Source organism: Marmota marmota, unplaced genomic scaffold (assembly GCF_001458135.2).
Source record: "Marmota marmota marmota unplaced genomic scaffold, marMar, whole genome shotgun sequence".
Classification (NCBI taxonomy): Eukaryota; Metazoa; Chordata; class Mammalia; order Rodentia; family Sciuridae; genus Marmota; species Marmota marmota.
In genome coordinates, this window is record NW_025999977.1 from 25,957,733 (window position 1) to 25,984,319 (window position 26,587).

General features: G+C 48.2%; 2 protein-coding genes across 5 annotated transcripts in view; one reads left to right on the forward strand and one right to left on the reverse strand.

The window, feature by feature from the left end:
* Positions 1-23: 23 nt before the first annotated feature.
* On the reverse strand, positions 24-18,367 carry Abcg8 (ATP binding cassette subfamily G member 8). 4 transcript variants are annotated; one of them, XM_015479720.2, is made up of 13 exons: positions 18,160-18,367; positions 12,849-12,950; positions 10,774-10,930; positions 7,600-7,838; positions 6,956-7,088; positions 6,595-6,864; positions 4,118-4,280; positions 3,946-4,029; positions 2,817-3,016; positions 2,275-2,351; positions 1,447-1,714; positions 382-509; positions 24-294 (listed from the first exon to the last, which is right to left on the reverse strand). In XM_015479720.2, the coding sequence occupies exons 1-13, from the start codon at positions 18,220-18,222 to the stop codon at positions 157-159; spliced, it is 2,022 nt and encodes a 673-aa protein (XP_015335206.1). In that variant the 5' UTR covers positions 18,223-18,367; the 3' UTR covers positions 24-156. The 4 variants fall into 4 exon arrangements, with proteins under 4 accessions (XP_015335206.1, XP_015335205.1, XP_015335207.1 ...); XM_015479719.2 differs by having other exon boundaries at positions 12,849-12,953; XM_015479721.2 differs by lacking the exon at positions 12,849-12,950.
* Abcg5 (ATP binding cassette subfamily G member 5) overlaps positions 17,700-26,587 on the forward strand; it is a 25,247-nt gene continuing 16,359 nt past the window's right edge. The window contains exons 1-5 of the mRNA XM_015479723.2: positions 17,700-17,878; positions 18,314-18,748; positions 19,391-19,512; positions 24,168-24,304; positions 24,372-24,470. Coding sequence (XP_015335209.1) covers positions 18,603-18,748; positions 19,391-19,512; positions 24,168-24,304; positions 24,372-24,470 — 504 coding nt within the window. The 5' untranslated portion in view covers positions 17,700-17,878; positions 18,314-18,602. The remainder of the gene's footprint in view (positions 17,879-18,313; positions 18,749-19,390; positions 19,513-24,167; positions 24,305-24,371; positions 24,471-26,587) is intronic.

The window sequence follows — 26,587 nt, forward strand, 5'->3', positions numbered from 1 at the left end:
CTTTTTTTTTTTTTTTTTTTTTATTTTGAGCCAGGGTCTTACTCTGTTGCTGAGCATCTTGCTAAATTGTTAAGGCTGGCCTCAAAGTTTTGATCTCCTGCCACAGACTCCCTTGTCACTGGGACTACAGGTGTGCACTCTGTGCTCCGCTATGAATCACCAGTCTTGGCTTGACTTCTGTTTGATGAACCTTAAGGAAAGATAGTACAGGAACAGGAAGCCCCCGCTGATGCCGACGAGGATGAGGTAGATGGTGTAGAGCGGGTGTGAGTTCAGGTCCATGGCACTGACGATCTGGAGACACAGACATTCAGGAAGCTCATTAAGAAGATGTCTAGTTGGTTGTCCGTTCATTTAGAATCCACGGCCTTTATCACTTACCGTCTCTCCTGGGACCGAGAAGGTGACGTTGCCTATCTGTGCTGTATAAAGGAATCCATTAAACTGAACCTGCATCAGCCCTGCAAAACACCACCGGAGGAAGGACACCTTGGCGATCCACGAGGGTGCTGAGGACAGCAAGAGCCAGGTTATTCACATGGTCTCAGCCCCCTATCCCAGGTGCCACCTGCTCTCTGCACCGTGTTCCTGTCTAAGGCAGGGCTGGGCCGGGTCTGGCCCAGGGGAAGTAAGCACTCTGAGGAGCAAGGAGGTGAGAGAGGACATGAAGGCCAAGGGGCAGGAGGCAGTGGGGAACCTGAATGGGGGCTGAGGGTCCTGAGAGGCTGCAGGGTCACCCATGTGTTGGGTTCATAACAATTCTAGAGAGTCATTTAACGAGGTGTCCTGTACATACTCAGTTCACAGAGCACTTGGCACCTCTACAGTAGAGATGGCTGCGTGGCTCTGACCCTATGGAGTGTCACGCTATGGGAGGAAGGACACTGATCCCTACTGGGCTTCAGGAGACCACGGAAGGCGGGGATGGCCCCCACTCAGGGGCAGGACAGGTTCAGAGGTGGGAGGGTGCGTGTGCTGTCAAGAGCTGGGGAGGAAGCTGGGAGCCAGTAGCCTGAGAGGCTTTAAGGAAAGTAGGGTCATGAATGTGTCCCCTAGAAAGCCCTCTACATGGGTGAGCACTGAGAAGGACCAACGTCACAGAGACCAGACTGTTGCAGTGACCCAGGGTCCAATGATGGGGGTTAGAGCTGGGGATAGAGCCAAGGGGACATTTCAGAAAGATTTAGGAGGGTGGATGTGAGCTGGCTCACTGCAAATGTGGAGAGGGAGGGGACTGGGGTGACTTCTGTATGTCTGCTGAGGGCTATGAGGAAGTGTCACCTGTGTCCTCTAATCATTCTCATGGCCTGCAGGCCGCTGGCAAAGGCATCTGCTTCCAGAGGGCCAGCCTCGAGTGGGACCTACGCGATGGTTTTCCATCTCCACATGAAGGCAGGCCACGCGAGGCCCGCGGGTGCTTGACCAGGCACGGGGAGCAGGCCTCACCTATCCACAGGTTGTCCAGGTTGATCATGAAGCCCCCGGTGAGGTAGAAGGAGTTGTAGAGAGCGTTGCAGAAGAAGGAGGACATGTGAAAAGTAGGCAGCATGGCAGCAGCGGCCAGGGCCATGGCCCTGCAGCAGAAGACCACCAGCCACACCAGCAGGAAGTACAGCAGGAAGCGCTCCAGGCCGGGCCGCAGGTTGGCCAGCCAGTAGATGGGCATACCGTAGATGATGACATAGGCACAGTGCTCTGGTAGCTCCCCCAGAACCTGCAAAGGACAGCCCTTGCAAGGACATGGGGACAACGCCTCTGTTCTCCTAAGACCTGGTTTCAAGTCCCCAGCCGTCCTTCCCAGATCTAGTAGCTGTGTGGCCTTGGTAGAGTCACATAATCTTTCTGAACCTCCTCTTCCTGGAAACACTTCCGTGACCTGATCTGGGGTTCTGGAGAGCTAAAACGTGCTAGGTGTTTCCCACTTTTTCCCTTTTGGGGTTCCTGCTGACCAGAAAAGTCTTATTCCTGATCCTGACCTTCTAGTGAATATTTAAAAATTATCAAGTCATGGGGCTTAGAGGTTCATGCCTGTAATCCCAGCAGCTCAGGAGGCTGAGGCAGGAGGATCACAAGTTCAAGAGTGTCCCTGAGTTCTATTCCCAGTACTACCAAATACACACACACACACACACACACACACACACATATGCATGGCTCTGAAATTCACATGGTGGATGTGGTATCTGCCATCATAGACAACACACCCTCCTGGGCTCAGCAAAACCTCCCAGCAATGACTGCACAGTGCACGCTGCTCCTTCCCCCTGCAGTCACCTTGGCAAAGAAATATGGACCAGCTGTGTACAGTCCGTCGTCCAGTTCATGGTACAGCATTGCCCTCTCTGAGTGACCTAAAGAGGGGCAGGGAAGAAAAGATTGAAATGGTGAAAGTAACCGACAGTGTTTGTGATTTTGCATCTCTGTTAATACCACTAAAAGTAGTTGTAGCTCCTACCTTTTCTGTTTGTTTGTTTTTAAAAAACAGACACAGTAAAGCCACCCTGATTCAGGAGTTTGGGGAGGCTCTTTAGGGGTTGTGGTTCTGTGGCTTGCAAGCCACTCTCAAGTATAAATCCTGTTAGGATCACCACGGCTAAGACACTGGTAATTTGCTTCCGTTTGCACACTCATATTAATTTGCATACTTTTAAAACAATTCTCTTTTATTCCACAATCATGATGCGATTATTCTGCAAAGCCCATTGTCCCCAGGAGCTCGGAAGAGCACAGAGTTCAGTCTTGGACTAGTTCAGAGAGTGGCTGATGTCCATGTCTGCCTGCTTCCTGGTCTGCTCAGGACAGCAGGTGACACTCACCTTTAGAGATGACATCCAGAATGACGTTGAAAGGGATGAGTGCTCCGATCATGAACAAGAGGGCTGCCATGTCCATAAAGGAGAGCTTGATGTCCCCATGGCCATAGTAGAGGAACCCTATAATTAGGGACATCAGACAGGCCTCCACCCCATGAATGAAGAGGGTCGGCAGGTCTTGGAAGTCATTGGAAATCTGACGACTTAAGAAAACAAAAGAAAACGGTATCAAGGGGAAAACATAGTTGTGGGGTGACCTTGGGAATGTCCTATAACCTCTGGAAGCCTCATTTTTGTCATCTGTAAAATGGGGATAGTGACACCCACCTTACAGAGTTCCTATGAGGACTAAATCAGAAAAATGATGAGAGTATATGTCCCCATAGTAAGTACTAAATAAATGATTGTGGCTTTTATTAGCAGTCTGACAATTTTACTTACAAATAATTTGTGGAGGGGAAAATCAATTAGGCCCATAAAGATGGATGGGCAAGTATTAGTTGGCAAGTCTGCCATAACATTAATTGTAATTGCAAAAGCGTAAAAAAAAAATCTGATCATCAGTAGGGACTGGACAAATAAATGAAGAATGGCTACGTTGAACGTGGTAGAGAGGCTACGAAGGTGAGGGTCAGAGGTGCTAAGTGAGAAAAATAGCTGACCATGGAACAATATGCAGATCTGACTTGTGTATTGAAATGTTTATGTATATGGAAATGATTAGCATGACACATGCAGAGCACGTGAGCCTGGGCTGATGTGACAGGGACTCTTCTGTTTCCAAGACAGATTCTCCAGTAGTGTCTGAATTTTCCCCAAATGACCACTATGCTATCTCTAGTATTACTAGGCCAGTAAGACTATTTTAATTTTGTTTAACAAATTTTAATTTTTTTGAAGGAATTTTAACAGATGTCTCTCATGTCCCGAGGGCTGGTTCTGGGCCTGAAGATGCTGTTTTTCAAAAAGTTCTACCTCTTGCTTCCTCCTTCAAATTCCCTTTCTTGGGCGGGAACGGGATCAAATCCAGGACTCTGTACGTGCTAGGCAAGTGCTCTACCATTGCGCTCCACCCGCAGCCCCAAATTCACATTAGATAGAAAAGACCTGGCGACAAATGAAAGAGAGTTACCGGATCAGGGTAGCAAACTGCTGCACTGCCCCAGGCTGCTCAGTGGGAATTGAGAGGTGGCCGGAGTCTTGCAGGAGGGTCTGGCTGTTGGGAGACAGTAAGTATGTGGCTGGGTCAGGGACTGGGACCCGCCACAGGGTACTTACCACTCCAAGATGCTGGCCCACTGTACCTGGCTGCACAGGTGCCCACATCCAGCTCCTTCGTCTCTGCTTTCCACAGGAAGTCATCAAAGCCACGCACTTTTTCTAGAAACAGGGCTGCAAGTGACTGAGCCTTCTCCCGGGTGGCCATTTCCTGCTCTCTGCTGCATCTGTTGATGCTGGTCAAGTCCACTGTAAGCAGAGGACACAGGGCCATGGATAGAGGCTCCAAGACAAGCTCCCCACTATCTGAGTGGGAACCACGAAGTGATGGTCAGAGCAGAGGGAGTCAGAAAGATCCCCATGGCTGGTCTCTCCTCCTGCAAGGCCTAACCACATTTGCAAAGGCCTCAGGAGAAACACATGGACCAGGAAGTGGTGAACAACAGCGGCATTGGCCCCAGTCCCACCACCCAGGCTCATTATGGGGACATCCCAGGAGCCAAAGTCTGCACCACAGTTATGCCCTGGCTCCCAATCCAGCTGTCCAGGAAGCTGGTAATGAGGGCTCAGCCTTGCAGGTATGCCTGAGCCCACTGGGAGAAGGAGAGCTGGTCATGGACTAGCTGGGGACTCAGGCTCCTGGAAGGTCACTCTCTCCCTGTTAATCAATCATTTGGCTTCCCAAGCAGGTTGCCCAAGGGAGGAACGTGTTTGCTTGGAGGGTGCAAGGGACCAGCCCTTGCTACAGAGAGCACTGCCCTTGGTCATCTCCTTTGACCCCAGGGAAAGGAGTCCGCCCACCAGCTGGAGAGAGGCTAAGAGGACAGCCACCTCTAGGTCCCAAGGGTTGCTGCCCTGAACCAGGCCTGGCAGTCCCATGCCACGGCCCTCCTCTCACAGTGCTCTGCCTTAACCTCCAGAGCCCCTGCAATGCCAGGAAAGGAAACCCCACCAGTCTTAGCAGGGCCTTCAACACCCTCCTGGTTCCAGACCCAAGCACACCCTTGTTCCTCTACCATTCTGTCTTCAGAGCATTTGTGTGGCTGGAAGTCTCCGTCACTTCTCTCTTTTCCCTCCTCCTGTGTACATTACACATCTGAGACAGGACCACGTCTAAGAGGGGCCTTATAAACACCATCTGTTTGTTCCCTCAGGAACGATAGCTCAAAACACTGGGCACCCTCCCACCCTACGTGGCTCCCATACTCCATACTGGTGAGGGTCCCCACTCCTACTTCTCCCAAATCATGATACAAAAGAGTTTTCCAATCTGCTATGGGCATTTAACTTCCGGTAACCTGTGACCAAGGTTACATCAAATTACCCCCAGTGACCAGGTTGGCAGGTGCCCTCTGCCCTCTTATCTGAGGATGGCTGGCCAGAGAATGATACACTGGCAGGAAGTCAGAATGGCACCTGAGCACTGGAAGGGAGGGTGACCTCTGTGTGAGGTCATCAAGGCCACAAGTGCAGAGGCAAGGAGTAGGGGCCAGGAAGAGTGGCCTGTTCTCCTGGGGGAGGGATGGAAGGTAGCCAGGATGCTGGGAGGAGAACCTGGGTAGCAGGACTAGAGTCCAGGCCTGGGACTGGGCGCATCAGTGTTCTGGACCTTACAGCTGTGCCCTAGCAGAAAAGGGGCTGAGCTCTTTCTGCTCCAGTGTTCCCATCTGCAAACATGGAGATGACCTTGGCCTGGCAGGGATGTGAAGGCCAAACAGGAGACCCTCTGGAGCTTGGCAATCTGGGCCCTTTTGTGTATGCCTTTGAAGATATGGTCCGTCCGGTGGTCAGACTTATTGGTGAACTCCTTTCTACACTTTGCCATCCCGGGAAGAACCTGAAGCTCCAGGCGACCTCGGAGACCAGCCACAGCTGCTGCATCCCCTGACCCTGGCATAACTATGCCACCTGTCCAGCAGCCATGCCAGTTCTCAGTGCTCTTGAGGGGTGCTTTCAGGTCAGGCACCTGAAAAGGCCTCTGGTCCTCAGGAATACATAAACTCATCACATATTTGACAAATGTGTAATATTGTGTGCTCAGGACCCCGGAGAACAGCTGTCTGAGGGTGAAAGAGCCATTTTCATAACTAGAGGTTCAGTGGCCAAGGCCAACCGTGAGGCCCTGAGCTAGCTCTTCCCTGGACCCCTTCACCCCACTGAACCTGCAGGCTCCCTGCCTCTGTGGGGACATCAGGGCACACTCTTAAGATTCCCTGGTGGCTTGTGGATCTTAAATAGCCTGTTTCCTTAACCGAGTCTGAATAAAGACCACAACTGTAGAAATCATCTAAACCCTTTGGATTCTATCCCCTCTGTACATCCCAATCTGTCCTGCACAGAAGGGTGGCTATTTGTGAGATGATACCTTTTTTCACGTCCTCTTTCTAGCATCTGATCCTTGGCAAACTGATCAAAATCTTCCACCTGGCTCTGCCCACCACCCACTCCTTCCTCCTTTCCTGATGTTTGAGAATTTTTTCCTGCATCTTTTCAGCAAGAGATGAAGAGTGGGTGGGGAGGGTCCTGTGCACCAGGTCACGGTTCACTGGCCTTGCTACCTCACCATAGAAGTCGGCAGGGTTGCTGTAGCGGGGACAGGGGTAGCCGATGGCCGTGAAATACTGGACCATGTGCTGGGCGGCTCCAAGGTAGATGGTGGTGCCCGACGTCATCAGGAGGACCAGGTCAAACAGCTTGAAGATGTCCGAGCGAGGCTGGTGGAGGGAGATGAGCACCAGCCTGTTGCCCTTGGCCAGACGGGACAAGGTTTTCACCAGGTTGTGGGCAGTGAAGCTGTCGAGCCCGGAGGTGGGTTCGTCCAGGATGAGGATTCCTTCCCAACGACAGAGCAAGGAGCCTGGTGACCGCGCTGGCCCCAGCCAGGCAGAGCAGCCGACTCAGCGCCCCCCGTGCCCGGCCCTTACCTGGGTTCCACAGCAGCTGCACCCCGATGCTGACTCGCCTCCGCTCGCCCCCAGACACCCCGCGCACATACGCGTTGCCCACGCGGGTGTTGGCGCACTGGCGCAGCCGCAGCTCGGCTATCACGTCCTCCACCTGCAGGCGGAGTGCAGCCTGAGCCCCCCCAAGGGCTGCACACGTTAGGACCCAAAGTGTAGAGACACTTGCTCCTCCGCCCAGGTGTTAAAGTGAGGGAGCCCTTCATTTGCAGCTCTTCATTTCTCTGTTGCTGTGCTCCTGCCCCCGTCCTGTCCCCTGTCCTGGGAGGTTCACCAAGAGGGAGCATCGCCGTGTGTTGGGAACATAGGGACTGACAGTTGGGCTGACTGCCCACACAGGACCAGAAAACATACACAAATCATACGTTGGATGAATATGAAGGGGACCCACTGGGGCTGAGATGGCTTCTGGAGGTCCTAAAGAACTACTGAATGATGGGGGCGGGGGAGTGACCATATGGCCTCTTTCCTGCAGGTGGAAGGTGAGCTGTATTGCTCAAACTCCACCTGGGTTGGGTCCCGAGGCAGGCCAGGGACGGTGGGGAAGGGGAAGAATATGTGTCTTTTCTGATCCCAGAGGTCACTACTGGGGTCAGTTAGTTAGTTACCCTTTTGTCACGCTGAGCCTTCGAGAAGCTTCTAGGCAGGCGCATCTGGGCAACGAAGGCCAGAGTCTCTCGGACCGTCAGGTTGGGCAGCAGCTGGTCATGCTGGCGCACGTGGGCCACGCACTTCCTCACGACCTGAGGGGTGCTGGGCTGCCTGTTGATCCAGATACTGCCTGACTTCATCTTGCCACCGTGGTGACGGCCGGTAATCACATCCAGCAATGAGACTCTTCCACAGCCTGCAAAGCAACCAGACATCCCTGAGGACAGAGCTCCTACAGGGGCCAGTGGACAGCTTTGTCCTCACAGAAGTGGCCAAATTCCAGGGAAGGTGGCATGCTCCTAGACCTGGGTTGGACCTGTTTTCTGCAGTCAACTTGGGGTACCCTTGAGGTCAAGACACATTTATCCCAGGGGTTTGGCCAGGTCAGCCAGGGGCTGCATGACAGGAGAAGGCTGGAGTCCTGCTCATGCCTGGAATGTTTGTCACTTTCCACTGCCAACCAATGCTCTTCCAACCCAAGCAAGGCTGGGGTTAATTGCACTGTGAAGCGGAACCACTCCTGGCTGACAAACATGCCAGCAAGATTTCACCATTCATTGTCGTTTAGCTCAGAGGCTGGCTTTGTGGGAAGAACTAACTTGGAATATTCATAGGGTGTCTTTTAAAAATGCAAAACCAGAACTTATTTTGAAACATAAGGAAGAAAGTGGAAAAGTAATAGAGGTGGAAATAATTTTAAAGCATAGTGTATCTATACCCTTCTGAATGTATCTATACCCTTCTCTCTTATTTCTATCAGTGGTGTATTTTACTCTTAAAAAGAAAAAAAGAAAAAAAAAAGATCCCTAAGCTCAAGTTAACACCATCCACATATGAATGACAAAAAACTACTATTGGGGGCTGGGGTTGTGGCTCACTGGTAGAGCGCTCGCCTGGCACGTGTGAGGCCCTGAGTTCCATTCTCAGTACCACATACAAATAAAATAAAGGTATTGTGTCCATCTACAACTAAAAAGAAAGAAAAGAAGACTACCATTGATTTAGGGAAGTGAGCATCAGGTTAGATCTAATTTCCAAAAGCATTTGATGTGGCTCTTTCTTTAACAGATGTTTAAACTGAATGCTGTTTAGCCCCAGCTGGGAGAAAGCTCTGTCCAGTCTGCCCCAGGTGGGTTTTGGTTTCCTTAAGTACATCCCTCTTGGAGAGCAAGTTTTCCAAGTTGTTTTCAAACAAGGAAAGTAGCAATAGACAACATGTGACAAGTTTTCCTTGCCATATGCCATGGGTGGTCTGCAGGCAGCTCCAAGGCACTCAACGAAAAATTAAAAAACTAGGAGGCTTCCCCATGTCATCTTCCTGCTTACTGTCCAGGCACTTTGAGTGGAAGGGACCTGCACCCTACCCCCTGTGTGCACCTCATTCAGGATCCCTGAGAATTTGGGTGGAGCAAAATAGCCAGAGGAGGAAGCAAAGAGAGGGGCCTCAGTCCTGCTCCTGTGTAGCCTCAGACATCAGCTGCTGACTCTGGGAGAGCAGGGGACTTTGCCAGTGAGGACAGGGACCATGGATTCCCAGTAAGAGAGCAAGGGAACCACATTTCCTATGCAGAACTTTGTTGGAGGCGTAGGCAGTTTTTTCAAAGGAGGGTGCCTGGTACATTGGGGAGGCCCTCTCTGAACCCAGAGAAAACATTCATGGGCCCTCAAGACCCTTGTAAAAAGGCTGGCATCTCCCCACCAGCAAATTTATTAATCGGAAGACTTTTGGCATTGCTGATTCTATAGAAGCTAAATGCCTGGAGCTGATATATAATTTTTTAAAAACAATATGGCCAGCATTTGTGTGTGTGCGTGTATCTTAAAAGTCACAGATAGTACAATGGATAAACCTTTCTAAGAAATCATTTTAATAATTTCCGCCAAGTAAACCTGAAGCCAAACAATGTTGAACCTGCAGTCAAAAGACCTAGAGATTACTCAATGTAATTCCTGCTCCGCCTCTCTGAACTCCCCTTTCCTCAATCACAAATCAGGTAGACTCTGAGCTAGAGTCGGATGTGCCATGTATTCACCAGAATGATTCCACAGAAGGGCCTGAGAGCCCCCCACATGCTCAGTTTAGGACGAAAAAGCAGATAACAACAAGAAAAACTATCGGAAGTTAAAAATCAAAATAATGCTTTTTTTCTTGGTTAGGTCCGAATTATAGGGACAGAGCCAGAGGGGGAGGGGCTTAATGATTGTGCATGTTGTTTTAGTTACAAAGTACATTTGCACATAGTAACTCATTTGATCTTTGGTTAGACAATAAACAGAACTTCTCTATCAGAGGAGTGTAAAAGTTTGGGGTAGATGTTCAAAACGTTGAGTAATCTTTACCTCTGGAAATGATTAATTAAAAGATATAAAGTGTTCTCTCTATACTGTGTAAGGTGTCCCTGGAAGAAACACCTGGATCTGAGAATCAGGGGACCAAGTTTAAGTTCTAGTTTGTGTGTCCTTTGGATTTAGTGTCCACATCAATCAAATTAAGGGAAATGGGTGTGTGTGCGTGAGAGAGAGAGAGAGAAAAAAGTACCCTAGAAGTATTGAATACTAGATAATTTGAAAATCTTTCTGTAAAAATGCTTCAAAGCTGGTAAGGAGGAGAGTCCCAGCTTGAACTTTGAAATCCAAGTCCCCTTGCCGCTCTGATACTCTATAATATAAAATATATAATTTACTAATTTAGCCTTGAGAAGTGTCTATTTGAAGCAATCCAAGAGTCCAGTTCTCTGCAGAAGGTTGCGGGTTGGCTATGACTTTGGAGGGGGAGAGTTTGGCAGAACTCTGCCTGGTCACGGTCTGACCATGACCTGAGTCGGACTATGGGGGTAATGACCCGAGCGAGTGCCCTGTGGCTGGAGGAGTCTCTGAAGAGAACTTGATGTTCTGAAGCTTCCTGATCATCCTCTTTCAATGCAGGTGCTAACTAAAGACTGACGCTATGGCTGAAGCTCCAGGTAGACCAGAGGCACATTCGTCATTCATAGTAGTAGCAACCATCTAATAAGAGCTAATAAGAGGAGTTACTAGCAAAGGGTTTTATGAGAAGCATCTCTCTGTCTGAAGGTCCATTCTGCGTCCCAGGAGAGAGAAACCACTGCCCAACAGTTTGCTTTCCGTGGTACCTGAGCTCCCTATGATGGCCAGCATCTGCCCACTTCTGACTTTGAAGCTCAGGTTCCTGATGCCCAGCTCACGGGAGTCTTGGCTGCCGTGAGACAACCAAGGTATTTTGAACTGAGCCAACTGCTCGAACCAAGGCACCTGGGAGGCCGTATCCACCTGTGGGAGACATCAGAGGTTCCTCAAAAAGCCAAACAGCTTAGAGGGCTTCAGCAGACTCTGTTCAGCTCCCCTGTCCCTTCTTTTGCCCCTGTTCCCAGGGCACCCCCCTCCCCCCTGCTGATACACAACAGACCTGAGGCACCCCCTGACCCAGGGTCTGCCAAAAATAGAGGCAGAACCCACCATACTGAGAACCCGAACAGCTACTTCCAAGTCCAAGGATAAGGAGACAGGAAAGCGTGTGCAATAGCAGAACAGAACAACAACAACAACAAAAAAATGATACTGTTCAGGACATTTGTTAATCATTTTATATCCATGATTTATTTCAATCTTCATTGCAAACCTATAGCATATGTTCTGTAATAATCTCTGTTTTACAGATGAGTCTCGGAGCAGTTAAGTAACTTGCTCAAGGTAACACAGTTTTAATAAGTGGCAGAGCAGAGAAAGGTTATGGTGTGGCTCATTAGCTTGTCTCAATTCATGCTCACAAGAAGCCAGACTCCCATCTCTGAGATTCACCATGTTCCATCTGGGAAACATGTGGTCTGTCCTGGGGAAGTGGGGGAATAGGGGCCCTTGATTCTGACCAAGACATTCCTTAGAACCTCTTTGCATTCTGGTTATTCTGGTTATTTTATTAGCTCTTGGGACCGTATATTTTACCAAAAAGTATACATAAATAGATATATAGGGATGATAGATAGATAGATAGATAGATGAAATCTGAATAAATATATAATTTACTAAATAGCATTGCACATTGTGAATTTCTTGTTTTTAAATTTTTAATTTTCTGGTAATGGGGATTGAACTCTATCACTGAACTACATCCCCAAACTTTTTTATTTTTTGAGACAGCATCTTGCCTCCCTAATTTGCCAAGGCTTGCCTGGAACTTGTGATCCTCCTGCCTCCGCTTCCTGAGTCACAGGATTACAGGCATGTGCCACTGCACCCAGCTGAATTTCTTAGTTTTGATAATTACACTGACATATGCAAGAGTTTAACATTAGAGAAGCTGGACAAAAGGAACATGGGAATGCCAAATTATTTTTGTAACTTTTTCAAAAGTCTAAATTTATTTCAAAATCTAAAGTTAAAAAAGACTTGCAGCCAGATATGGTGGCTTATGCCTATAATCCCAGCAATTCAGGAAGCGGAGACAAGAGGATCACAAATTAGCAATACCCTCAGCAACTTAGTGAAACCCTATCTCAAAATATAAAAAATTAAAAAATAAAAAGGACTGAGGATGTAGCTCTGTGGTAAAGTGAGATACACACACACACAAACACACACACTCACGATTTAATGAGAGAGAGAGGTAGAGAGAGAGGGAGCCATCCAGAGCCAGGCATGGTGGTGCATGCCTATAATCCCAGCTACTCAGGAGGCTGAGGCAGAAGGATTGTAAGTTTGAAGCCAATCTGGGTAACTTATTGAGACTCTGTCTCTAAGTAAATAATAAGAAGGGCTGGAGTGCGGCCCAGTGGTACAGTGCCCCAGATGCATTTTTTTAAAATATATTCTAAGGATGGACACAATGCCTTCATTTTTATTTATTTTATGTGGTGCTAAGGATCAAACTCAGGGCCTCACACATGCTAGGCAAGTGCTCTACCACTGAGCCTTGACTCCAGCTCTCCCCCCGCCCCCCATGCATATTTTTTTTTTCACAACCAGCTCCAACCTTCTTCATGCCCCTCATTTCCAGTTCCATGTGTAGGTGATGAATGAGAGAAATCTCCCTGGTGCTCACACCCCACAAGTGAGGCATCAGCATAGATTGGACTCTGTCCTTGGGAGAAGAAAGCCTGCAGGACCGGCTCACCCTTCCCTTCCACTTGGGGAATTCTGTGGCTTCCCTGTCACTCCTCTTCCCTTCAACCCAGGCACACTGTGCCCATACCTGGTAGGTGAGGTCTCTGACTTCCAGGGTGTTGGACTGGCCACTGTAGGTAAAGTACAGGCTATTGTCACTTTCAGAGGAGAACAAGATGTCCTGGAGGCCCTGCTGGGAGACATGAAGGGGAGGGATTCCTGCAGAGACTGCAGAGGATGTAGGAGAAGACAGAAGGTGACCTGAGAGGTGACAGCAGCAGAGAACAGGAGTCTTGCACATCTCCCTCCTTCAGGAGGAGCTTGGGGTTCTCCCAGGATGGCCTTTACCGCCAAAGAACCTCAACTTCAGGCCTATGTGGGCTCAAATCCATGCAGCGCCTGATGAATGACGCTCAGATGGATTTGAGTGATGATGACCATGATGAATGACCCAACTGGAGACAGCCGAGTGGCACGACCTGAGCTGGGAGCTGGGGAACCCTGGGTCTGGCGGGGTATCTCCTAGTGCCCTGCACTCTCCTTCTGGTTCACTAGAGCAGGATTAAGTATGGACTCATTAACAAGCTCCCGCGAGCTTTGGCCCTCAGAGCTGCCCTTCTCTCACTGACACGTTCCTTCAACGAAGCACACGACAAATCCTCACCTGGGAATCCCCAATCCACTTTAGGCTTGGAACTTGGGAAGTGACAGTGAAAAAGGGCATCTCTGAGAAGCTAAGATTTTAGTAAGCTTAGTAAGTCAAGTGTTAGGATGGAGAAAGACGGTCAGACCTAGAGGCAGGCTGACCTCAAGTTTCTGGTCTAGGTGCGTCTTCACCTCGAACACAGCATCCACACGTGCCTCAGGCCAAAAAAATATGACAATGACTTTGTCAAATTACCCCTGCAATAGTGGAAGTAGGAGGTCCTGGAAAAGGACACTCCAGACCAATGGAAGTAGGGGGATTAGTACAAGTGGCAGGTGTCCTATGAGCAGACCCCAGAGTCCCAGAAGAGTATTAAAACAGCAGACCAAAGCTACTCACATGGCTTAAGGGTTGAACTATGATCAAAATTACCCTGTAAAGGGCTGGAGTTGTGGCTCAGCGGTAGAGCACTTGCTTGGGCATGTGTGAGGCCCTGGATTCCTCCTCCAACACCGCATATAAACAAACAAATAAACAAATAAAAGATCCATTGACAACTAAAAAATATTTTTAAAAAGTCACCCAGCAAAGCTGGGCACAGTGGCACGTGCCTGTGATCCCAGCAACTCAGAAGGTTGAAGCAGGAAAGGGCAAGTTCAAAGCCAGCCTCAGCAAAATTGAGGTGCTAAACAACTCAGTGAGACCCTGTCTCTAACTAAAATACAAAATAGGGCTGGGGATGTGGCTCAGTAGTTGAGTGCCCTGAGTTCAATCCCTGGTACCCCCCCCAAAAAAAAATTACCCAGTAAAAACATGGGAAAGATAAGACACCTCACTCAGGAGAGGGGTTATATTTGAGGAACCAGGACAGATAAAGGGGAGAAGGGTAATGGAGTGGGGTTTAGCTTGGAAATCAGCGGTGGGTGAGTAGGAGTTCCCTGAGTAAATGAATGTTTAAATATTTCACAATATGTTTTCAAATGGAGAGACCAAGGCCAGGAGTAGAACTCCCACCTTCTCCCCCGTGCAGCCCATGCTTCAAAGCAGGAGGGAGGGTGAGTGCTGTGGCATAAGCCTATGATCCCAGCTCCTCTGGGGGCTGAGACAGGAGGATCACAAGTTGAAGGCCAGCCTCAGCAATTTAGTGAGATCCTCAGCAAATTAAGGAAGATACTGTCTCAAAATAAAAAATGAAAAGTTCTGGGGATATAGCTCAGTGGTAAAGTACACCTGGGTTCAATCCCCAGGGCCCCCCCCCCAAAATACACACACACATGTGTAGGGGTGAGGGGAGTGGGAGGAAAGAAGAAAGGAGGTTCAGGAAACAGCTGGACTCCTGGCCAGTTGACCCTGTGCTTGCCTCCTCTGGCCACTCCCACCATCACCACCCTGCCCAGTTTCTCCAGTTTTTTGTGTTAACTATCAGAACATGCATCAACTGCTGAAGGACTCATCTGGGCTAACGTGCACCCTATTATCTTGTTTTTCAAACAGGAGGGTTATTAGTTAATTGGCATCAGATATGAATTAACTCAGAAATTGCTACTGCAGGCCCAAAGCTCCCCAGGTTGGGTTTAGGGACAGAGGAGCTGCTGATGACACAAAGCCGGACATTTGGAGTCTGGAGCAATGTGTGGGAGGTGACCTCAAGTCCAGCATGCTATGATTTGAGGAGAGAGCCCTGGGGTCCAGGGGAAGAGGCAGCAAGAGGGAGGACAGATGAAGTTAAAAGGTGCCAGTGGCCCCCAGCCCTGAGACCATGGAGGGACTGTGCCTGCCCAGAGCCACGTAGGCAGCTCTGCTTTTGGAAGAAAATTGGCGCCTGGGTTGAAGATGTCTTCTGTTCTCTTTTAAAATATTTTCCTTGGCTCCCAGGAAGGATTTGTTAGACTCTTCCTGAGGTTTTGACAAACTCTCTGTATTTTTCAAATACTTAAATATCTATTCAGCTGACATCTTAATCAGTACGACTGTCAGAACATCACTTGAATTTCTGACAGGTGACACCCAAAAAAGCAAAAGCAGGTTTATTTGTAGGTAACCAGCTCAGCGCCTGCTGGGCTACATTGTAATTTCTCCTTGTATTAAATTCTGATCAAATTCCTGAGTCAGAAGCAGAGACAGGAAGGAAGCTCAGCGCGGAGCACAGTTCTGGTTCAGGAGTGGCGTCTGCAGGGGTGACACGCTGAGTGAGGGCTTACTTGTGGCTGATGGGGACATGCAGGGTTTGTTCCTGGCTGTGGGGACACTCCTGGGCCTTTACTGAAACATTAAGACCAGATCTCACACAGCTCTGCCTGGAGCCCAGGCCTCTCTTGTCCTTCCCTGGCCCCGCTCTTGCTCCTGATGTGGGGACTGGGTGTGCCATGGGCACCTGTCATTCCAGGTACTTGACGCCAGATGTCCCTGTGCAACCTGCCTCAGTCCCATCCCCAGGGCCTGCATTCACTGGTTCCGAGGTTCTTCTTCAGGGACACTGACAGTAGCACTCAAGTGATCCCCCAAGCCAGAGGGACATCTGTCTGTGGGGGACATGGATGGAATGTGAGGCTGGGGTGACCACAGGGCTGGCTGGAGGAGTTGGTGATAGAGTGGGATGGAGCTAGGGGTGGGCAGAGAAGAAGACAGATCGTGGCTTGGGCTAAAAGCCAGCTCCCTATGCCACCACATCCTAGCTGCTCCTCTGAGAAACCCTTGTAACAGTGGCCCACTCTGTGCTTTGAATGTAGCCCTTTTGAACGTAGCCACTGCATCTGATCTTTAAAATGGACATGTTTCTTTCTCTTCCTCTCTCCCTGCTCCTCCCTAATCTCAGGGGAAACAGGATTATCTTTCTTCCCCACTTAAGCAGAGTTATCTTTCCCTGAGTACACACCCCATAGAAAGGAAGTAATCCAGACTTTGGGGATGGCACCAGAAGATCTCAGAAATGACTTTCTGCTGATGGGCAGAATCACAGCCTCTGCGACAGGAGTCCCCTGTGTTTCTCCTTTGCTAGCAATAAACCTTCTTTCTTTCCTTTTTGTCAAAATGTGTCCTTGTTATTGGATTGGCACTGGAGACAAGCACCAAACTTTTGGTAATACCCTGACCTTTCAGGTTGTAAGGAAGGTATATCAAAGTAAGAGGATACAAACTATTTTATTTAATAGTACTTAGCTTGATGGATAGCTTTTTTTTTTTTTAAATCAGGGATGCTTAACAACTAAGCCACATCCCCAGCCCTTTCTTTTTTAAGTATTTTTTAAATATTTTTCTTTTTTTTAGGTGTAGATGGACACAACACAATACCTTTATTTTTTATGTGGTGCTGAGGATCGAACCCAGGCACCGTCCGTGCTAGGTGAGCGCTCTACCGCTGAGCCACAATCCCAGCTCCCCCCCCAGCCCTTTTTATATTTTATTTTGACACAGGGTCTTGCTAAGTTGCTTAGGGCCTCTCTAAATTGCTGAGGCTAGCCTTGAGTTTGCCATTCTCCCGCCTCAGCCTCCAAAGCTGCTGGGATAACAGGTGTGCAACTCTGTGCCCGGCTTGACTGATAGCTTTTCCTAGACATAGAGTATGTGGTCCCCATCCTTTTGTTCCAGGCCCCACAAATGTTAGAGGTAGGGGTTGGGGTTATAGCTCAGTGATACAGCATTTTACCGGCATGCTGGAGCCCCTGGATACTATCCCCTGCACAAAAAAAAAAAAAGGAGGGGTGGGCGGGGCAGACCGTGGCATGGTACCTAGAGTAACAGAATTGAAGAAAAGGAAATTGTCAGCGGAAGGGCCTGCATGCATTGTTTTGCATGTGGAGTTCTGCCTCTCACTCTGTGGTGGTGACCTTTAGGGTAGAAGATGTCCTTAAAGCCACCCCTGACTTTATGTCCTGTTCAGGAGGTAACCATTGCTGCCCTGGCTGGTAGGGGTCATTTCCCCACAGGGGCTGGCCCCACAGGAACTCAGAGAGCAAAGCTGGTCATTGCTGTGGTTGAAGAACTGGTAGGAAAAGTGGGCTCCGTCAGCCTGGCCAGGCAGTCCAGGTGCCCGTGGCTTCCTGCCCCTTCAGTGCAACTCCTTTGGGTCTTAGCTGCTGGGTGCTGGGCCAGAGCTTTCTGTTTCTGAGAGCGGGGCCACCTCAGTCCTCCTCTGGGCACCCGGACTGACAGAAATGTGGGGCAGGGTCAAGCAGAGGTGGGACTAGCATCCCTTCTTTCTTCCAATGTAGCCTCTTGCTACAAATCCCGCCCACTCTCTCCACTCAAAGGCCATTTACCAAGTAAACATTTCTCTGTTAAAATGAGAGAGGAAGGTCCCTTGGCCGATGTCTGTTCCTTCCAGTTCATTCCCAGATCTTACATTTGCCTGCATTATTTGAGCATAAAACCTGATGTTCCCACAAAAGTCACCTGTCATCTGTCACTTTACTGCCATTGAGATTCTTGACCTGACAGCTGCGTGAACAAAGGAGACACCCGGAGAGTTCCTGGTATGTATGAGCACATTTCTGCAGTGGAGTCTTGATTTTGGAAAAGGCAAAATCAGCCCAAGTCTCACATAAGAACCTCATTTTCCTCTAGGAGCATGCCTTAGGGCCAAAAGTGATCTCAGAGGCCTCCAGGCCTACAGATCTGCTCCCCACCACCCTCTGACATCCCAGAAATAGAGTCCTGCTCTACATTCTCATTCTGCTTGTTCCAAGCTCCTGAAGGAACAAAGAAAGGTCCAGTTCCTCCCCTCCCACCGACAGAGGTGGTGCCGGTCACTCACCGAGGCATCCTGGGGAGAGGCCTCTTTCCACAGCCCTGTCTCCTCTGTGGCCTTCTCAGCCATGGGGCCCGCGAGGTCTGTGCCCCTTCAGTGCAACTCCTTTGGGTCTTGGCCGCTGCCTGCTGGGCCAGAGCTTTCTGTCTTTGTTTCCTAGAGCAGGGCCACCTCCGTCCTCCTCTGGGCCAGTCTCTCTCCCAGCGTTCCTCTGGAAAACCCTCCCACAAACACGGTGTGTTCTGCCCACTGTCAAGATAAGAACGCTGTGGCTAAAGGTACATCAGATAATGGCATCCATCGCCAAGTTCCTGTCCTGCTGCTTCATGAGGGACTCTAGGACCGGGCAAAGAGCAGGCAGGGCACTCTGCCACTGGCTCCTCAGCTGAAGCCACTTCAGGAAGGGTCACGCCACCAGAAAATTCAACTGTTTTTGCTGCCAGTTGGCCATGAGTGAGTTCCCCTTTCTGACCCCAGAAGGGGACTCAGGACCCCAAGTAAACAGAGGTTTCCAGGGCTCCCTTGAGGAGGGTGCTGCTGCTGCCTCGGAGCCTCGGAACACCCTGGGCGTCCTCCACGTCTCCTATAGCATCAGGTAAGGCGGCACCTGCAGGCAGGTGGCCTGGTCTTTCACCTGCTCTGTTGCCTGTCCTGACTAATAGGTTGGGGGTGTACCTGGGGGCTATGGGCTGCCTCTTCAGTAGATCGGGTTGGAAGAGAGCCGGTGGCAGTGCCACTGGAAGATGAGGAACAAAAGTGAATGGTCCCTTCTCCTGTCCAGGGCAAGGCCTGGACATAAAAAAAAAAGTGCTTTGTCTCTTGCCACTGCCCTTTACCCATTCCCATTGCCCACACCCCTTCCCCAGCCTGGCTACCGCCTGCCCTGTGTGGACAGAGAGGGTGTGAGGAGTCGGGGTGCCTGGAGGACCAGGCGGAATGAAGCCTGGAGAAGGAAGATTGGGTCAGCTTAAGGAATGAACACTGTCCTGTTCACCACCTCGCAAGCAGCCAGACAGAACTGTCACTCAGAGCAACTGCTGGGCGGGTGCTTTCCAGGGTGGTAGCCAGCTTGCAGTCACGATCCCGCCAGGGTTCACAGAGGAGGACCCAGAGGATAAAACAGGAGCCTGCTCAGAGACAAGTGGGGTGGGGCAGAGCTGGGATCAGTGCCCGGGGATCTGGTCTGGCTCCTTCTAGGACCCATGCTGCCTTTGCCCCTGTGGGGTTTTCTTTAAAGCAATCGAGTGGGGCCCTGGTGGAACTTCACATCTGGCTGGCAGCAGTGGAACAGGCAGATCCTCAAAGATGTCTCCTTGTACATTGAGAGTGGGCAGATCATGTGCATCCTAGGGGCCTCAGGTAAGCATGGGAAAGAGTGTCCTGATTCTCAAGGGGGACTCTGCCAAGGCTTTGGTTTGATTTAAGTACCACACTGAAGAAATGAGTAAGTTACAGCAAAAAGGTCACAAGTTTGCTATCAGAATGAAACCTAATGACATGTCTCACTGTGAATGGAATGTACCAATGTCAAATTTTGAAAAAACTCTTGAAAGAGTTATAAAGTCCTGCCTAACATGTAAGTGAATCTGAATCCTGTTTTTTTCTTCCCTTTCATTTTTTTGGGGGGCCAGGGCAGGGCTAGGGAGCAAACCCAGGACCTCATGCCAGCCAGGCAAGTGCTCTACCACTGATTCACATCCCTAGCCCTTTAAGTGAATTCATATTTCCAAGTATACAAAGTCCCCATCACAGTAGCTGGTATATAGGGATGCTCAGCAAACACAATCTCCTCTTTCTAGATCCTGCCTGGAGATAGGAAAAGGAATTAAATAGGCACAAAAATGCCCATTTAACCTCCATCCTCGATCTCACAAGTCCTATTTCATTATGATGTACTTTAGACATGCAGTCAGGAATAAAGAAGAATAAAAATGTTCAGGAATTGAAACCAGGCATCATTAAATCTTACCATTATATATATTTGCTTCTGATCTTTTTTAAGGAATTAAACATGACAGATTGCACTGAGGCGGTCTGTATGCCCATTCCCCATGGGGCAACTACACTGGAGCCTGAATTCTAGGTTTGCTTTTGAGTCCTGCAGTGACTGTCCTGGGAGGGTATAACCTTTGATAGGCAGCTCCTTGTGGCTTAGGCGATTCCCTATGAGGGTCACAGCTGTGAATCTTCAGGGTCATCTTCCCACAGCTGGGGGATGGAAGCATTGGTCCAATAGACAGCACAGTGTCCCCTGGGCTGGGCTGGGCTGTTACCTATCTTTTTTTTTTTTTTTTTGGTGGGGGGTAATAGGGATTGAACTCAGGGGCACTCAACCACTAAGCCACATCCCCAGCCCTATTGTGTATTTTATTTAGAGATAGGGTCTCACTGGCTTTGAACTCCTGATCCTCCTGCCTCAGCCTCCAGAACAACTGGATTACAGGCATGTGCCACTGCACCCCGTGCTTGTCACATATCTTAAGGTTAAAGATCTGACAAATTGACTTCACAGAAGCAACTGCTTGCAAATCATTGCCATTTATTATACTTCTCCTTTTGTATCACACGCTATAATAGAGAGAGGAAATGTAAGTCTATGGTGAAAACCAGGCATAGTACTGTTGATTTTGGTTTGAGTGTGTCCTCCTGAAGGTTCATACGGCTGGGAGGTGCCGGAACCCCTAAGCAGGGGGGCCTAGTAGAAGATGGTTACCCACAGGAGGCATGGCCCTCAGAATCGAAGAATATAGTTCTTGTAAGACTTCGCCAGTTCCTGTCAGAACAAGTTGTTATAAAAAGAGCAAGCTTGGTCCCTGAATTCCTCTGGCTTCCTGTCTCACCATGCAATCTCTCCCTCTTATATGTTATCCTGCTATGATGCCATTTATCATGTTGTGATGTAGCCAGAAGTCTATCACCAGAGCCAAGCAGGGAGTCACCCAATTTTGAAGTTTAAGTCAACAAAACTATGTGCTAAATAAACTTCTTTTCTTTACCAACTATTCAGCCTTAGGCATTTTGCTATAGCAACAGAAAATGGACTTAGATAGCTTTACACCCAGGGAGTTAATCCATGACCATTCACGGCCACAGCAGGTGTTCAGCTGAATGGCAATAGTAGTAGTATGTTAAGACAAAATGAAAAAGAATTCACTGACTTAGTTCATTTGGGCTACTGTAACAAAATACCATATACTGGGTGGCTTATAAGCAACAGGATTTTATTTTTTCACAGTCCTAAATGCTGGCAAATCTAAGATCAAAGGGCTGACTGATGTGGTACCTAATGAGGGCTGAAACCAACCATCTTCTCATCCTAACCTCTCAAGGTAGAAGGAGGGAGGGTTCTGTCCTGAGCCTCTTTTTGTAAGGGCATGAATCCCAATCATTAGGACTTCTTCTCCCAACCTAATCTCTCAATACCACCTCCTAATACAACTCACTTCATAATACCATTACTTTGGGGGTAAAGACTTCAACACTTGAAACAATTAGACCATAGCCCTAACTAAAGCTATTATGTTTCTCTGAGATTTCCTATCAATTCTAATTTCCATTTCTTAAACCATTTCTAACTACGCACATGTACCATAACACCCAAGCTCATTCTAAAATTCCTTTTGATAAATGTAAAGTGCTCCTTTAAAAAGAAAAAAAAATGAGTTATCTTTATAATAATTTGTGACTTGTTGTATTCCTTGTGTGGAATTATGAAGAGCGGTACATAGTGCCCTTCTCAGAAGCATGTCCCACAGGCCAGTGTCAAGCTCTGGACACATCTCAGCAGGACAAGGGATGGGGCTCTTGATAGGTGATGTGAACTGATTTCTGATGTTGTATCTAATCACGGTTTTATGACTACCTATCCCTAATCGTGAACATGAATGCAAAGTAGAATGCAAATTCCACTAATGCAAGGACTTTGTGTCTTTTTCCTGCTGTGTTCTTAAGGCCTGGAACAGGGTCAGTCACATAATAGGGGCTTAATAAATATATAAATTAAGTCTATAAATTACTTATAGTGTTTAATAAAATGACATGATTTCATCGCTATCTTATCCTAAGCAATACTATCAAATCTTTGTTTATCTATTTATTCTATTTTAAAATTTTAAAAATTTATTCTAATTTGTTATATATGACAGCACAATGCATTTCAATTCATAATACTCTATATAGCACAATTTTTCATATCTCTGGTTGTATACAACATAGAGCCACACCATTCTTATCTTCATACATGTACTTAGAGTAATGATGTCCATCTCATTCCACTGCCTTTTCTACCCTCATTCCCCCTCCCTTGCTCTCCCCTCCCCTTTGCCCTATCTAGAGTTCATCTATTCCTCCCATGCTCCCCCAAATCCCCATTATGAGTCAGCCTCCTTATATCAGAGGAAACATTCAGCATTTGGTTTTGGGGGAATGGCTAACTTCACTGACCATGATATTCTCCAGCTCCATCCACAGACCTGCAAACACCATGATTTTATTCTCTTTTAATGCTGAGTAATATTCCATTGTGTATATATGCCACAGTTTCTTTATCCATTCATCTACTGAAGGGCATCTAGGTTGATTCCACAGTTCAGCTATTGTGAATTGTCTGCTATAAACACTGATGTGGCTGGTGGGATGGAAGAGGTTATGGGGCAGGTCATGAAAGGAAGGCAAGCAACAGTAGCAAATGCCAAATAACACACTGAGGGAAGTATCCATAGGATTCAGCAATAAGAAAGTAGCACTCCTGTCCTGGGGGAGGCCAGTCTTAATAGAGTGGTTCTGTGAGAGCTGAGATTAGGTCATGTAAGGCCATGGAGGTTTTGGTTAGAAGAGGTCAAGGATCAGGCCAGGCAATGCAGGGGCTCTACTCCTAAGCTGGGGCTGCAAATTTGCTTCTCAAACTTTTTTGGGCTGGAAAGGAAAATACAGGCAATGTTTGGCTCCTAGGACATCTGGATTTCTTTTTTGTGGTCCCCTGGGATCTTCTGGTTATACCTGAATGTAGGTGGCATTGCCTAGAGCCTTGCTGACAAGGTGTGGTCTGAGGACCAGCATCGTTCATGGGGCTGATTCTGAGCCTTGTCAGTCATGGGTTAGGAAAGAAGACGGCTCTGCAGGAGCTTGTTGAGCTTTGAACATCCTCAGGAGGATTCTCTTTTGTCTTCTCACAGTTCAGAACCTCCTGCCTATGTGCTCCATAATTAAATTTAACTTCTTTGCAGCCGTGGGTAGGCAAGGCCTGGTGAAACCTGTTCTGTCTCTAGGAAGTCTGTGTGCGCAGGCTAAGCTAGTGTCTAGTATGACTGCGAGGGGCCAGCAGGTTTCTTATAGGTTTCTTATCCTAAGGTGTCCTCAAATCTGCAACCTAGAAAAAACCAACCAACCAACCAGGATAAACGTCCTCCTTCAGGTGCCTCTAACCCAGGCAGTTAGTTCCTAACAACTCCGCAAGAATGTTCTTACTGGCAACAGTTAGCTACACTCAAGGCTTTGGGTGCAGCCTGAGGTCAACTTGGTTTCACCAAAGCACTTGCTAACCTGGTGTTTCTCAAACTCTAATTCGCATGGGAATCATCCAGGGATCTTGTTACAAAGCAGAATTAAGTTCAGCAAGTCTAGGGTGGGGCCTGATGTTCTGCCTTTCTATCAATCTCCCAGGGGATGTGCACGATGCTGGTCCTCAGACCACACTTTGTCAGCAAGGCTCTAGGCAATGCCATCTACACTCAGGTGTAACCAGAAGATCCCAGGGGACCACAAAAAGAAATCCAGATGTCCTAGGAGCCAAACATTTCCTGTGTTTTCCTTTTCAACCAAAACAGCTTGAAAAGCAAATTTGTAGACAAAGCCCCTCCAGATCTGAACAGGGTGAGAGTCCCCTGGGGGAAAACCCAGACTCATCTGGACGGTGAGAGTGTGACCCAGTGAGAGGCCACACCTCCACTGGGGGGTCTCAGGAAGTTCCTCTCTTGCGGTTACCGTCACGGAGGGTCTTCTCTTGTCGCCTCCAGGCTCGGGGAAAACCACACTGCTGGATGCCATATCCGGGAGGCTGCGGCTCACGGGGACCCTCCTTGGGGACGTGTGTGTGAACGGCCGCTCGCTGCGTCAGGACCAGTTCCAGGACTGCTTCTCCTACGTGCAGCAGGTGGGCGCGCCCCAACCCCGCCCGGTGCCCCGGGCTCGGGCATCGCTGACGTCCCTCTCTCCTGCAGAGCGACACTTTTCTGAGCAGCCTCACTGTGCGAGAGACGCTGCACTACACGGCGATGCTGGCCATCCGGAGCGGCTCAGGAGACTTCTTCCACAGGAAGGTGCGTGGAGCCTTGTGGCGCTGGCTACAGCTGCTCCCGGGGCCACACTCCCTAAAGACCATCAGGCCCCCCGGGGCTGGGCAACCTTCTTCCCTCCGCCTCTTTGCTTGTCCCTTCCTTCCCTTTGCTTTCGCCCCTGAGTTCTGTGCCCCACCTGCGCCACCAAGGTGACAGGCACGTGTACCTTTTGAACACCTGAAATGTGATCAATCCAAACCTAGACCTGCTCTAAGTGTAAAATAAACCGCTGGATTTCAGACCCCCGGTCTGAAAAAACAGAATGTGAATGCTCTCATTCAGAATTTTAAGAAATAATTATGAGAGAGTGAATTACTGTTTTGGCTGTAAAGAATATTATTATTAAAATTAATTTCACCTGGTGATTTTTTTTTTTAATTTGGCTTTTAAAATATTCCCACTCTGTATGTGGTTTGCTTTAGCTTTTCTGTTGGACCATGCTGTTCTGCTAGGTCTGTGTTTGAATGGATGTGTTATTTCCCCACCAAGATTTTTCAACTTGCTTTTTAAGGGACCTTGCTTGAATGGGCTTCATCCAAACTGGATTAAGTTAATGAAGAATGAAACTATTGAATTGCTAACTCTTTTAGATTCCAATCTGGTTCTTAAAGGCACCCATTTTGGAAGTAGCTGCAGGTAAGTCCACCAGGACCTTACCTGGAAGCATTGTTGAGTTCTGTCTGGACTGTAAGGCCTGGGAGAATGCAGGGAACAATGACAGGTTGATGTGCCACCTTCAAAGAGGCACAGCTCCCTGGAAATGGACTTTTTGTTACCAGGCCTTTGGTGAGTAAACAGCATACTTCCATTTGAAACTCCTAGAGAACTCTGGGGCATAGCTTTCACTCTAGAGGTGCGTTAGAGAGGGGCTTGGCCTGCAAGAAGGACCTCACAGAGCAATGCCTGACCCTGTTTCTTGCCTGGACTTTAGGTTGCCTTTGCCTTAGTGTGCTCTGAAGCATTGCAAGGCTCTTGCTGTTTTACCAGATTATAATTGACTCTTGTTTCTGGCAGTCATTCAGCAGGGCTTGTATGTTCACATACAATATCTCTTTTCCTTCTGATATCAACCTCTGTGGGAGGCATTATCTCCCTCCTGCAGAACCACAAAGTGACACCAACAAGTTAAGATCAGACAACAGGGGATGGCAGATTTGGGACTGGAACCCAGGCCCTCTAGCTCCAGCATGTTCCCTGAGTCCCTTTGTGGTCTCAGAAGATGACACCAAATTTAGCCCATGTAGGTCTGGTGCAGATTCCTCTGGAATTTTATTCCATAAATCATCTTTTCACTCCAATCTAGTATATTTTGGTTGTTTTTCAACTCCATGTGTTTGTTTCTTTTTGCATCATATAAATGACACAATCGCATTAGGGACCAAAGACAACAAACTCATAAACATATACATATTCTCAGCCTCTTATATGGTTTCTCAGGGCCTCATGCAAAAGGGGGCAATCAGTAAAGGGAGGAATAGAAGTAGCAATTTTCCAACAGGTCTCTGGAACAGGATAAGCTGAGGAAAGAAAGAGGGAGAGGAAGGGAAGAGGCCAGGCTTTTTGATTCCAAAGTCAGTAAGGAATTGGGTTTCATAGTTATTGTTGTGGGGGAGTTGAGAATGTGGAGAAAGGCGAGGGGGTTCAGGGAGCTGCTGAGTTTAAGTAGACTGAAGAGAGGGAGTTTTTAAGAAGTATGGCTGTAGATTATAAATTGGTTCCCCTTTAAAGTCCTTAAAGAGATTCAAGTAAAGATTGGAATTATTTTTAATTACTTTTGGTAGCTAGATTATATTCTTTTGATGCAAAATCACACTGAGATTGGACCACTCGAGACTCTAGGATTTATTTGGGTTACACAGGGGAAACTGGGTTCAGTTCAAATCAAATTGGATTGTTTAAAATATATAAAACATTTATTATGATAAAGTTTCAAAATTCAAACACAAAAACAAACTATATTTTAACTATACCGTGGAGAGATTTTTCTGAATGGGCTAAACTGACTGACATTTGAAGAGGAGTTTGGTGAAATATCTGTTGTTTCATGGTGAATTTCCCTAAAGCAATATAAACATTTTTCATTGCTTTAGGGACTTTAA